Source organism: Cynocephalus volans, chromosome 8, assembly GCF_027409185.1.
Source record: "Cynocephalus volans isolate mCynVol1 chromosome 8, mCynVol1.pri, whole genome shotgun sequence".
NCBI lineage: Eukaryota > Metazoa > Chordata > Mammalia > Dermoptera > Cynocephalidae > Cynocephalus > Cynocephalus volans.
In genome coordinates, this window is record NC_084467.1 from 75,353,703 (window position 1) to 75,368,487 (window position 14,785).

Here is a 14,785-nt window from a genome sequence, read left to right on the forward strand (position 1 = left end):
TTACAAGTGTTTTATAAGTATTATTTATTTCAAGTGTTTTATATGTATAATCTTACTCAATCTGCTCAAAAGCCCCATGAGGTAGATACCGCCATTCCATATTACAGATGAGAGAAAATGAGACACAAACTATTTAAATCACCAGTGGAAGGTCACTCAGCTAATAAGTGGGAAGCCAGAGTTTAAATCAGCAAGTCTAATTTCAGAGACCACTATTTAAGACCGCCTCCCTAGTGTGGGTTTGAAGTATAAGTAACTTCCAACTGCACCCTAGAGAAAGCCCTCTAATTATGAGATTTACTTCAGTGTATTTACAACTGCATTCTGTTATGTCCCATCCAATTCCAAAATGCATAGGCCTATATCCAGATATTCACAAAACCTTATATTTGAGTATGCCATAGAAAGGAGTGAAGTAAATTTAAAAGGCCTTTTTCATTTTGTAGGTCACTATCTACCTGGCTAATGCCAACCACTATTCCTTTCCCTTTCCTTTCCTAGCCAAATTAGGTTAATTGACCTCAATAAAAAGCAAATCTGTTCTACTACATAAGTGAAATCTGATTTTGAATGGATTTTCACAGAGGGTGTAAAGGCAACATATAGAGATCTAACTAACACATTCCAGCTGCACAGAGAAAACACAAAAGAATGCCACTTGATGTCTAAATTCTGCTACACTAGAATAGCAGTAAACAAAGTAAACAAGCGAGGCTTCAGCATAGTCTTTATATGGCATAAATATATTCTGAGTTAACCACACCCTGAAATCACTGTGACAACCACAGAAACTCAAAAGAAACTCAAAACAAACACCATGACTCAATTCGCTCTGCACTTAAAAATGGATAAAAAAAAAAAAAAAAGTTGGCTGACTTAAATCTGTAGATTAGATAAAGAAACAGAGATATTTTGAGAAATTATGAAGAGGAAATTAGGAAGCCTGCCCTAATTCACTTCCCACTCTAAGCATTAAAACAGATGCTCTGAATCAGTCAGACTTCATTCAGAATCCCAGCACTGCTACTATGGGTCCTCTCTATATCTCAATTTTCTCATTAGTAAAACAGAATAATAATACCTAGGTCATAAGATTATTGTGTAGAGAAAATAGAACACTGTGTAGGAATATATTTAAAAGTGGAGGTAAATACAATAATTCCAAGTTGCTGAGCATTAAATTACTTAACGCATGCAAAATATTGATTAAGTAATTATACGACTAGAAGTTGTAGTTAATAGTTGTACAGTTGGCAAATAATAAAGACTCAGTAAATGACAACTTTTATTACTAGAGCTCACACAGATGATGTAATTGCTTTACCAAATGTTTGCTGACTAATTTACAGATATTTACAAATTTTCCAGAAATGAATGCCTTCCAGCAAATCAGTTAATGCTCTTATTAATGTCCACAATGTTTTCACAGTTAAAATAATTTCAGTTGTTCCTTAAAGTTAACACAAATTTTGCCTCTTTTTTTCTGGAAACAAAATAGAAAGCAAGAGCTGACTCCAAAATACATTGTCCTACCTTTAAAACTGATTTTAGACTCTTCTACAAAGTATTCTACCCTCAGAACAATAACATGCATACTAACAGAGCTACATTATAGAAAAGTTGTGAGAGAACTGGTCAGTACTGACACATGCCAATTTTTCACTTACTTGTGAAGTATCAAGTTTCCTTCATTGGAATCCACACACTTCTGCTAAAGAAGTATTCTAGAGATTATTTTTTCCTCTCTCCAGGAAATAATCTCTACCACCCTTCTCATTTTTTCCTCCATAAATATTCAAATGCTTTTCAGCACTTGTTCGATTTTCAGGAAATTGAGATAGCACCTTTTATAGATACATATATTGCTTTGCTTGCCATATCTTGTAATTAGTAATCTTGAAAAATTGTGCCTCAGGGACTGATCAGAGTATACTGTCCCACTGAACATGAATGAAAGAGAATATTGGTCTTGTCTTTTCTTTATATCTTTCCTCCAGGGACCATCCATCACATTTCTTCCAAAGTTCCCTTTAGGGCTTGCTGAGGCTCTTTGCTGATTGTTTAATAATTGTATCCATCATCTTAGTCAGTTGCTAATCTCCTACCCTTTCCACTGTTTTATTCTTACTGGTCTGGTACATGTTGTATTGAAAATAAGAAATATGATTTTATTTTTTTCCTATGACATAATGATATGTTACTTTCTGAAGTCAGAGAGAAGCAATAATATGATCAAAAACTAAATTATTATAGTTCAAAGCTATTTTGACTTTTACCTAGAGTGTATGTGTATTATGGACAACAATATAAGTCACATTCTAATTTGGATTGTTATTAAATTTATTTGTATTTCCTCATGCAAGGGTCAGGGAGCTAACAGCTATGAATTAGGCTTTAGTGAACAGGTAAGACCCTGAAATTGTACTAAAAATCAGGTGTGTGTGTATGTATGTGGGGATGCGCATGGATATTTTCTAGGAAAGGGTTCATAGCATTTATGAGATTCTCAAAGGGGCCTGTGAACCACAGAAGTTTGAGAACCACTGATGAAATATGTTAGGCAAACAGTGAAACTGAGTAATAGTAAAATATTATCTGCTCCAGTTTTTTTTTTTTTAATCTACAGCCAATTAAGTAACAGACAGTCCTGTGCAACATAATGTGAAAATCACTGAGAAAAAAAATTGAAAAAGTGGGGGAAAATAATCTTTCAGTGAGGTTCCCTAACATGTGTCTTTTTCCCAAGTCTTATAAAGAAAGTACCTACTTGTTCACCTCGAAGTCCTGGGGGCCCTGGATGTCCTTTGAGACCCTGCAAGGAAAAGGATGAAGACATTCTCTGAAAAGTAAATTCATAGGAGCCAAATAACTAAACACAGGTTCTAAATTGCCTTTTATCCAACTTTTGATTTCTTCACAAATATAATTTCAAATCTTACTAATATATTTCTTATTACATTCAATATTTTTTAATTTAATAAGAATTTAATTTTTATTAAATACAGCCATTCTTATTAATAACTGTTAATTAATTTTGAGTGTTATTTGAATGATTTGTTATTATCAACTAAAATGGTAACATAGTATTGAATAGAGAATGAGGCACAGAATCTTTTGTAAAAGGCTCATATCTAGCAATGGACCTGCCAAATTTGCTGAAGCTTTTTAAAAGTTAGTTTTAGTTCAATAAATGCTGGGACAAAATGCCCTCAGACATAATCTGTCTGTAACTATTGAAAAATTGGACCATATCCAGGCAGTTTCTCTAATCTGCATCATTGTCCTAACACTGCATGAATGAGCTAACTCAAATGAAAGAGGTTGCCCATAGGTTCATCAAAAGAGGTTCTATAAAACTGTCTAGGAAATTAGTAACAAAAAATACTTTCCAAATACTATAATAGAAATAAAATCTTAATCTCTTTCATTAACACCAAAAATTATAAAATAGACAATGTCCTTCTTCTTCTAGAAATATCTTCGTCTAGAGGCAAAATGAAGGAAGCTATGAGGGACAAGAGAATTGAAGGAAGACTTTGAAGCTTATTTGTATAGTTCTAATCAATAATCAATGAATTGACCTACTGTTTACTAGAAGATTATGGTGCATGCAAAAGAAGTTTTTAGGATTTCAGAATAGAGCCTAATGGAGTGAAAGAATCATTCAGGATTAATCACTGAGGGTTTACCAGAAATGAGTTTGGATTAATGGATTAGCAAAGGAAATGATGCTTTGGGTAGACAATGGGGAAATTAGAACAGGTACCTATTTGAAAACCAAGGGAATGATTCCAGCAGCTTTTGAGATTTAAACTTAAAACAACAGTAAAATGTTACAGTAGAGAGGTCTCTTAGGAACCAAAGAAAAGACTGTGTTATCTGTTTAGCATATTAGTAACAAAGAAGTAACAGAAGGAAAAAACTAAAGGGAAGAAGAAAAGTCTTGTCCCCTGGGAGCCCAGTTCCTTTGTGCCTAGGCTATTAGAAAGAGATTATGGAAGTGGCCATGAGTAAGAAGGGCAAAAAGGAAGGAAGGTAAGAATGAACTTTACTGAGCTACCCGTGCCAGGCACTGCACTAGCCCACTTCTGAACATCTTAGTTAATTCTTACGGCAGACCTATGAAGTAGGTATTGTCCCCAATTTTACAGATGAGGAAACTGAACTCTGAGAAATTAGATGACTTAACCAGAATCATGTAGAATCGTGTTGGTTGGATAGATTTATCAAAAATTGTGTAACCTGCCTTTCCATTTACTTTATATGCCTATAATTGTCTCATGCTCAGATATAACCTGTCCTCATTCTCATCAATATGTTCAAATTTATTAATTATAGACCACCACGACAAATCAACAAAAAGAATTATACTTCACAAATCATGGTTTATCAAAATTACATGCTTACCAATCACATCTGATATATCCAGTGTTTTAACTTAGAATTTTTACATTTTTTAAGACAGCTCACAGATTAGCCTAATTACAAAATACAAGATATATTGTACTCAGTTGTCCAAATGTTTACACAAGATTCCACAAATAAAAATATCCACAAAGGTAAGTTTTTTCACTTTTTACTATAGAAGATAAGAAACGTCCTCAGCACTATAACAGTAGCTGTAGCTTCTTGGGAAGAGGCAGCAGCTCTAGAAAGGTGGGAGCTAGAAGTTTCCTGGGAAAGAATCAGGAAGATGAGAAATAAGAAAACAGGGTTGGAGGCATGTAGGTTAGAGAAACTCCACCATGAGCCTATTTCTTTTTTTCTTTTTTTAAAAAAGTATGTATTAATTTATTTACTTATTTTTATTTCTGTGAACCCTTGAATCTAGCTACATGCTTCATTTTCTTTGGCCATCATGTTTTTCTGATCAGAGTTTCTTTCCTCCCTAGCCTACAATAAAACAGAATGCAGTGGTGGTACAACTTCTTTAGTTTACTTTCTACAAATTTCTTTCTAATAGTGAACTATATGTGTTAATTATGGTATCTCCTAAATGCAGAATTCCCTTTCAAGGGCTTCTTCAATCAGAAACCCTGATAAGATGGCAGGACCAGGCAGTCATGATCTGTCCTTTGTGAACTCATCCTTACAAAGAAAGGTTAAGAGAAAGAGTTGGCACACTGAGATGCTGCAAGAAAGCCAGAGTATAAGTGAAAATTAAGAGTAAGCAGAAATTATGTTGAGAAAGAAAGTTGTCAGAGAAGGAGAAAGATAACACAAAAAGGTAGATGGATACAGAGAGAGTAGATGAGTACTAATTCTAGTAGAAAAGGACAGTAAGATATCCACAAACTAATGCTGCCAGGATACTCAGAGCTGCATTGAATCAGTGCCGATGTTATAAGACCAAGTCACATTACAGTACCTAATTTTAGATTCCATGGGATCCCTGTTTCCCTTATTGCTTCAGAGATGATTAAAATAACTCACTGTCTTCCTTGAGATAGCCTAGGTCTCCATTCCTTACAATCAAAAGAGCCTAACTAAAACTCTCTCTCTCTCTCTCTCTCTCTCTCTCTCTCTCTCTCTCTATATATATATATATATATATATTACTGCTAATAATAATGAAAAATAGACCAAGCACACTGAGTTCCACATCTAGTTTTGCCACTAACTAGCCATATCATGAGCTTCAGCATCTTTGTTTGTACAATGATGGCATTCAATTAAATTATTGCTAAATTTTTTTATTGCTAGAATTGTGATTACTGAAATCTATAAGAAAGTCACTACTTTGCTTTTTTAAAAAAAAAATTAGCTTCCATTGAATAAAAAACAAAGACAGATATAAGAGTAAATTTGGGCTTGGAGACATTGGCAGAATTCAAGTAAGACCAATGTACATGTCAGAGAAAACCCAGATTCAGGCTCCCATAAGCATTTCTTCATATGATCTAAAACAAAGATGGGGACTCTGGGATGAGCTGAATGGAAGAGAGTGGGTCAGGTAGGAGATTATGATAATATGGGTGAAAGATGATTATAAATTAGATGAGGTTAGTAAATTAAATTGCTTAAGCTTAATTTAAGCTTCCTATTTATTTCACTCAGTGTGGTATCCCAGTGCCTAAAACAGTGCCAGGTACAGAGTAGATGTGCATTAATTAATTAATAAAGAGACTTGGATGGATTTGAGAATTACTTAGGTGGAAAATAGATTCTGATTCTAAGTATTGAACATGGTATCTTAATGGTTTAATGTTGAAATGAAAGGTAATAAATAGGATAATGACTACCTTTTTGTTATTTTTAAATATAATATTTTTATATCTGCAATATACTGGAGTTGTCACCACTATTATATAAAGGCCTCCATTTATTCCCTAAATTTGTGACTATATGCCTTTTATCAAAAGTAGTTAGAACAGTGCCTGCCTTTTTCTTGTCTAAATTATAATACTGAGGAAGCATATTTTCTATGCTTTGGCAAATTATCATACTCCTTTCTAAATTTGGATCAACTTCCAACATTCTACCTTTTTCACTTTCAATATCATGAAATATCTCCAGGAATTCTTCTAATGTTAAGTATTTGTCAGTGTCACTTCCTCTGGAACATCTTTGTCCTATTCATCACAACCACATTCCTCATTTATGTCAAAGAGTTCATCTTCACTAAGTTCCACTGGCTGCACATGTGGTCTCTTGAATGTCAGCAGTGTCCCACGGTCAGTTACTTCTTTTATAACTCCACTTATGTTTGATTCTAATTTCAATTCCTGTGTTATTAATATTCCTTTATTTTGCTGTACTTTCATCTTTGTTAGCTAATTACTTCTTCTGATCCATCTGTACAATGTCACATGGGTTTACATTGAGACACAAGGAAGTAACACAACTGCATACTTTGTCGTCTGTGCATGAACTGAAAAACAGATGTGCAGTGAGTAATCACCAACAGACACTGAATGAAATTTCATGATTGGTCAATGGTCATGATGCACATCTGTTATTTATGTAGTGATTTGTGGACAGAAGAGTCAGTAGAAAAATTTGTATGTATGCAATTAATCATAGTTAATATATTGTGGTAAATGAAATTTGAACCATGTTGTTGGGAGACTGGTGTTATTGAATTAAACTGTGGTAACCGAAATTCCTGTATATTGGAGCCATGGAAAATGAGGACTGCTTGTATAGAGATTCTCAATGCCCTTATAATTTTTCTGGTTGTCAATTTTATATGTTACTGTTCATTTCTTTTAATGGTTTTCTTTTCCCCTACTAAATGGGAAGGACTTATATTCATAGAGAAAAAAGGACTTATATTCATAGAAATAAGGACTTTTCCTACATATGAGAAAGTTTCTCCATGGCACAGACAGCTTCTGTGTTATAACCCTGCCTTTCTGTCACGAACCTTCTTCCACACCTTTTAGGTTTCAGAAAGGTAGGAGCATTCCTCTCTAGAACACACAAAAATGCTTTCACATGACATGCAAGTCCCTTTATAATCTGGATATTACAAAGGCTTGACTACTCCTTAAGCCTTATCTCCTGACGTCTCCTGCCTCACACTTCATGATTTAGGAACAAGGACTGCTTCTTGCTTCGAAGGCTTTGTTTATGCATCACCTATATGTAGGTAGCATACAATTGTTCATTAAGTACAGTATCATCAGGACTACTTCTGCCCATTTTCAAGAGACTCATCTTAGATGTCACCTCTTTCCTGCTCCCTGCACCCATCCACACCCCCAGGACATTTACAATAGTCTTTCCTTACCCATGGTTCCACTTTCTACAGCTTCAGTTACCCACAGTCAACCATGGTCCAAAAATATTAAATGAAAAATTCCAGAAATGATTCATACGTTTTAAATTGTGAGCCTTTTTGATTAGCGTGATGAAATCTCATGCTGTACCACTCCATCCTGCACATGAATCACCCCTCTGTCTAGCGTACACACTGTATATGCTACCCGCTTCTTGGTTGCTTAGTAGTTGTTCAGTGCTTATGTTCAAGTTACCCTTATTTTAGATAACAATGGCCGCAAAGAGGGTCATTACTGTGATGCTGGCAATTTGGATATGCCAAAGAGAAGCTATAAAGTGCTTCTTTTAAATTAAAAGGTGAAAGTTCTTGACCTGATGAGGAAAGGGAAAAGAAAACTGTATGCTGAGGTTGCTAACACCTACAGTAAAATGAATCTTCTACTCATGAAATTGCAAAGAAGGAAAAAGAAATTTATGCATGGTATTTACAGTGTTTTGTACAATCCACTGTTTCAGGCATCTACTGGGGGTCTTGGGAAATATCCCCTGTGGATAAGGGGGAAAGATTGTATGTAACTCTCAACTATGTCCTATAATATCCTTTCAATATCTTCATCATTTCATTTACCATATCATAATATATTTTTGCGATGAAATGGAGTGATGGGTGTTGGGAACCAGAAGACTCCAGGAAAATAAGACAGCAGAAAGGGGACACTGATTAGAGAAGCAGATCACAAGGTGAAAGACATGCAGGTGAAGGACCAGGTGAAGGGGGCCAGTCAATTGAATTGAAGAGCAGCAGTGTTCATTTATTCACTAATAATACGTGCTTGCTATGTGCCAGACACTAGGCTGAGACACAACAGTAAATGAAATACAGTCCTTGGACTTAAGTGACTTCTAGTGTATCTCCTAAACCATTCATTTATTTTCCCTTAGCCACTGCTACCGCACTGTTGTCTGAATGCCAACACTAAATTTTCTTTCCCTGCCAAGGAATAACTCTGGTTTACTCAATGGGTAATTACATGTCTGTAGCAAAGTTTGTCAAATACTATAAGACTCACGTGAGCAGTGCCTTGAGGAATACAACGAAGGCCTATAACCATATTTTGACCAAAATAACCAGAGAAAGCTATGGCAAAATTGAGAAATAGTGATAAGAGTCATAGTTGATCAAAAAAGAACCCCTAAGCAAGAATTCAGAACGAGATAAAAATCAACAACCATGACAGTGTAAACACTTCTTGGGGTTATGCAGGAAATTTCCTAGAGTTCTAAGAATAAGAATATTAATTTTTCCAAAAAAAATATTAAACAGAAGAAGGATCTCAGAGGTGACTTAAAGTATAGGATGATTACAACACGAAACTCTCTGTTCTACCCACCTCCCCTTCTTAGAATATACTTCCCTCATGCACATGATGGACTTATGCCAACTTTTGCTCCAAATTCCTCACAATATTGACCCAGTAACATCTTTTAAGTAGTACTTGGCTTTTATTTCAGTCCTATCAACCCTAGGCGTAGCTATTGTATAGAAAAACAATATGTCAGACTAATACTCAAAATAACACCAAATGACATATAACAGTTTGCTCTGAGAACATAAAAATTTTTAAAAAGACTTCTGGAAACTGAAATACTTTTGGCCAAATAAGTTTATCATTAATGTTGGAATTTCAATCACATGAGCCAGACTGAGAGAAGTATCTCTGAACACAGGGAAGTTTTCAAATCCCACAAATTACACCACTCTGTCAACCACTGCCTTGCCTGTTGGAGAGTTCAGTACTGTGTTGCCTTATTCTCAGCTTTGCATGAAATTATTGGGAATGGCAGAGGAGACTGTATCGGTGGTGGCAGCACAGCCCCTAAGCAGCAGCATTTGTATTAGGCTTTTAGTACCACACTTGGACTGGGAACCAATCCAAAGTAAAACATAGCTGTGCAGATTTCACAGGAATAATGGGCCAATATTGTCTAGAGATAATCTCTAGAGGTAGCTATGGAACAGTAGAAACATCCATATTTCTCTCTTCAGACACTGATTTTAGGCCAACCCTGATTTTTTTGTTACTGTTGTCATTGACATTCAGTATTGTTATAACTCATTAGCACTGTTCTTACTTTAGTTTATGAAAAGCTGCATACTTTTTGAGTGACTGATAAATCACGATGCATCCCACTTGCTGCTTTCAGTTCTTTTTTCCTTTCCAACTTTATACAGATATTTACTGTGCACCTCCTATGTAATGGAAAGATTTTTTAAAAATAAATGAAATAATTCTATCAAAATAGAATAAGAATTCACACTGATTTATAATATCACTAAAACAATAGTAGTTAGTATTTTTTGACATTAAAAAAATACTGTCTATTATTCATAAAAATCTGTTTTAAAATGTGTGCATTATATTTTACAATTGCTCTGAGTTTTATCTTGATACTAAGATGTGCTTAACTACTGTTATCTGGCTTATCCTTTTGAACCTAGAAAAAATTGTTTCAATTGATTACATTGCTAATGTTCTCGTGATTTAAAATAGCAGTTTCCAATTTTAATATAGCAACTAATCGGCTATATTAAAAAATCATTTAAAAACCTATTGAGTTCTGGCTCAGAATTATGACTCTTGTCTTCCATCCAACCCAGCATGCACTCTGGATCTAACTTATTTGCTTTTTGGCAAAAATTTAGACATTTAGTAGGAACTGAAAATACACTTCAGTTCCTAGGAAAATAAAAGTTTTATGAAGGTAGCTAAGTTGAGGCAATGTAACCAGTCAGTCTGGGGGAAACATATTGCTCGTTAAAGATATTAACACTGGTTTTTAAAAATGGGAGTGAGGAGATGAAATAGGGTAAAAAAAGAAGTAAAACAAAAAATCTATTAAAGAGTGAAAAAAATATTGCCGCTGATTTGCTAGCTTTGTTATTTCTGTCATAATGTTACTTCTAGTTTTCAAAACATTTTTTTACATTAATCTTCTGTTTATTTATCCCAACAGTTTTTATGAGTTGTTAGTGTGCTCCATACAACTTTCTTGCTGGTATTTTAGCTTTAAAAATTACTTGAATTTGGTTTATATTTTAATATTTTAATATTTCTAGATAATTTCTAGAGAAAAAGGAATAATGAAGTCATTAATATGTGTCATCCAAAACTATATTTGTTCCTTTGGCTTTCATGAAAAACAGCATTTCACTTCCCCCTAAACACATGTTGGAGATAGTCAGAAGTATTAAAATACCAATATCTAACAAATGTTGACTCAAATAATGAATTAATTAATAGGAAAGCAGTAGCCGAAGTTATTAAGAGCACAGTCACGTGTGTCAAACAGGCCTGAAATTTGAATCCTAATTCTACCAATTAATAGTCGTATGGCCTTGAGTGAGTGATTTAACCCTGTACACTTCAATTAGCTTATTTATGACTTACTGAACATAGCATCTGTCTCAATGGATTGTTTTTAAGATTAAAAGAAACAGTGCTTAGCAGAAAAACTAGAATATTGCACGTAATAAAATAGCTACATTTAATATTAGTAGTAATAAGCTGGCCAGTTAGCTCAGTTGGTTAGAGCACTGCCTTGTAACATCAAGGGTTCAGATCCCCATACTGGCTAGCTACAAAAAAAAAAAAAAAAAAAGTGTGTGTGTGTGTGTGTGTGTGTGTGTGTGTGTGTGTGTGTGTAGTATTAGTTACAATAGTAATTCCTAAAATAGTTTAACGGATAAAAAGATATAATTACTTCATATTTATCAAAAGCCAAGTGCCTTATTCATCTCTCATAATATGTACCAAATAGTTAAAATCACAGCAGAATCAGTAAGTTTTCTCTCTTGATCCTGTCATAACTCTCTAAGTAACTCTGAGCAATTCTCTTTACCCCTCTGGGCTTTTCCTTAGTTTTCTCACCTACAGAATAAATAACTTAAGTTCTTGTCTTGATCTTAAGAGTCCATTTAGTACTTTGGGATAGAATTGCAAGGATAAAGGAATAGGACTCCCTAGGTTACAGCTAATATGAGCCATTATTCTAGGTTCTCCTAGCATGGATCATGTCTGCAGGAAGTAACTGTGAGTGACTTAAGTGGTCCAAAAAATGAAGCCAATTAGTTAATTCAATGAAAAAACACCAAACTTATATTTACCTGAACATTCTACCCAGTAATCAGTTTTGCCCTTTCCCTTTCCATACAAACCACAGGAACAGTATATCAAGCTCATTTTGAATACATTTCTACTGTATACTCATATTAAAGCAAGACATACATAAAGAGAGTATGATGGAAACTTGTCCCAAGCCTGCCAAGTTGAGAATTAGTTCAGGTTTAGATTGAATCCTTATGTCCTTTTCCTAGAAAACTTGTTTTTCAAATATCTGTATATAGTTTTCATTAATAAACACTCTGAAAAACAGGGAAACATTCTAAGAAATACTACAAAATCATCTGAAATATTTCAACATTTCTCTGAACTACTGTCAAACCATACTAAACCAGGGATGCTTCATTTATCAGAAAATAATTCAGTTTCTAAATACTTTCAACTAAACTTCACTAGAGAAAATTTAGCAACAGCTGCTAACTGATAATATATTAAATCCTTGACTTCTATAGAGTTTATTTGTATTAGTTAACAATAAAAGCCAGATTTAAAAGGCTTAAAAATCATATGAGAAAAAAAAGAAATCTGTGAAAGATATTCAATTCATGGCCCAGTTTGTTTAAAGTAATGCTGTTATTTCACCTTACTAGACTTGCACAGACCAAAAAGAATATATTTTTCTTAATATTGTAAAATATTGATGGGCCATATAACATGTATACAAGTCTCTGAAAGTTATTATCTTTTGCTTTATGTAAATACAACTTCAAAGTTAAAATGATAATCTGCTCTAATGATCAAAATCAGTCTTTTTTTCTTGTCTATAAACTATAATTCTTCTCAGAGAGAGCATGTTACATATTCTACACAAAAACTACTCAAAATTTACTTAGTGCTTCTCTTCCTGGATTGCTAATTTCATGAACCACAGGCATCATTTAACAACAGAAAGTCATGATTAGTTTATTCTTCCCTCATACTCAGTGTCATTGTGTAGAATGCAATTACTGTATATTTAGAATCAAATAAAATAACGAAGATAATTTCCGTACTATGTGATCTTCTTCATTTGATGCTATACATCAGCATAGTTCCTGAGAGGTATGAGAGTAGTCAGAGGTATACTTAGTAGCATTGAACAGATTCATGACTGCATATCAGGCTAATTCTTTTAGAAATGATCACTCTACAGTTTCATGTCTCCCTGGGGGCAATCAAACTCAAGGAAGTTGTCGGATTTTTAACTACTGTCGAGGATGAAGACTAGTCTGAAGGCCATAAAAATAATGGTGTGGTCACTGGAGAGAAAATACTCTCATGAGATCGAAACCTTTTTCATGATTTTATAATTCAGTCCTTTAACAGGTGTTATGAAGGAAATCAAAAGAGGTCAGGATTCTTTCCAAAACCAGATAGATAGTTGATGGTTAACATTTATTGTGGGCCGGCTATTTGTCAGACACTGTATTACATGGATTATCTCATTCCATGTAACATTAACTGAAGCTTAGAGAGATTAAGCAATCTGTCCAAGGTAGATGGGACCTAGAAAATGGAAGATAGTATTTGAATCAATCAACCATAGCCTGAATACCAACCTCCCAACAGGAAAGTAAAATGACACACTAATACACCAGCACAGCTCACTACTGTATGTATTTAGATATCCATATCAAGTCAAATACTGCTGTACAATATTTTGAAAGAAATTTTGCAGCTTCCTAATTCCCTGCAGAAAATCAACAACTTAGTGTTTGGGGGAAAAAAATCTGAATAGAAGAGAATATATACTTGTGTTAATCTGGGAAACTGCACAACATAATTTATGAAATAATTACAACAGCTGGTCAGAACATATGCATATGACTACGCTTTTTACTAGCTATCCCCAATCCTCACTTCCACCCTACCCTTTGAGCCTCACATTTGGCAGAAATTATTATACATCATGGCAGAAATTATTTCCCAATAAAATCAGAACTCCATAAAAAATCCAAGTCTATTACCCATAAATAAGTGAACCTCACTTTGGGCATATAAAAGTGACTGCAGAGTCTCAGAGGTAGGCATTACCCTAATATAATTTTAAAAGGGGAAAGCTTCAATATTCTTTCAGTGACTTTGACTTCTTCCTGCATGTGGATTTTGTGCCCATCATTAACTAAATGGTCTTCTTTTGCTTTTCATAAGATTCTGCCTCTCGGGGCACTTTCCTGGATTAATTTCCTTTTGCTAAGAAAAAAAACTAAAACATTGGTTGAGGGGTCAACTTCAGAATGAGATCAAGCGTAGTAGGTACAGAGCTTCCAGATCATATGGTATCCAACTATGTCAAAGTAAAACTGCATTTTACCTTATCACCTTGCATACCAGGGGGGCCCATTAATCCAGAAAGGCCATGATCACCCTGTAAACAAAACACAGAGGTTTAATTTCATGAAAAAGAATTGAAAATTAGAGCTTTCTTTAATCTTTTATTTTCAAGTCAGTAAATGACATTTATCGAATTTGAGCACATCTTTTAATATTATTTTTATTTAATTGAAACATTGTACATATTTATGGGGTACAGAGTTCTATTTCAATACATGTACACAATGTATAGTGATTAGTTCAGGATAGTTAGCAAATTCATCATCACAAAAATGTATCGTTTCTTTGTGATGAGAACATTTAAGCTCCTCTTTTTTAGCCATTTGACAACATACAAAAAATTATTGTTAATTATAGATGCCTAGCACTGCTGTACACCAATATAAACGTCCCCCTTCCCCTTCCCTCCCTCTTGTAACCACAGTTCTGAGATAGGAAGTGTTTAGTTTCCAAGGGTTTAGATTTTAGGACACACCTCTGGGTTTTAGGCCACTTCCCAAGGTCTCAGGCCCCTCCTTTAGGACCTTCCCTAGAGGAGAGTTACTGTTGCTTATTGGATGCATTTTGGG

At 34.4% G+C, this 14,785-nt stretch overlaps 1 protein-coding gene across 1 annotated transcript in view; it reads right to left on the reverse strand.

Annotated features, from left to right (window-relative positions):
• COL24A1 (collagen type XXIV alpha 1 chain) overlaps positions 1–14,785 on the reverse strand; it is a 354,783-nt gene that overhangs the window by 305,346 nt on the left and 34,652 nt on the right. Inside the window, exons 6-7 of the mRNA XM_063105785.1 lie at positions 14,197–14,250; positions 2,768–2,812 (exon numbers count right to left, since the gene is read on the reverse strand). Coding sequence (XP_062961855.1) covers positions 2,768–2,812; positions 14,197–14,250 — 99 coding nt within the window. The remainder of the gene's footprint in view (positions 1–2,767; positions 2,813–14,196; positions 14,251–14,785) is intronic.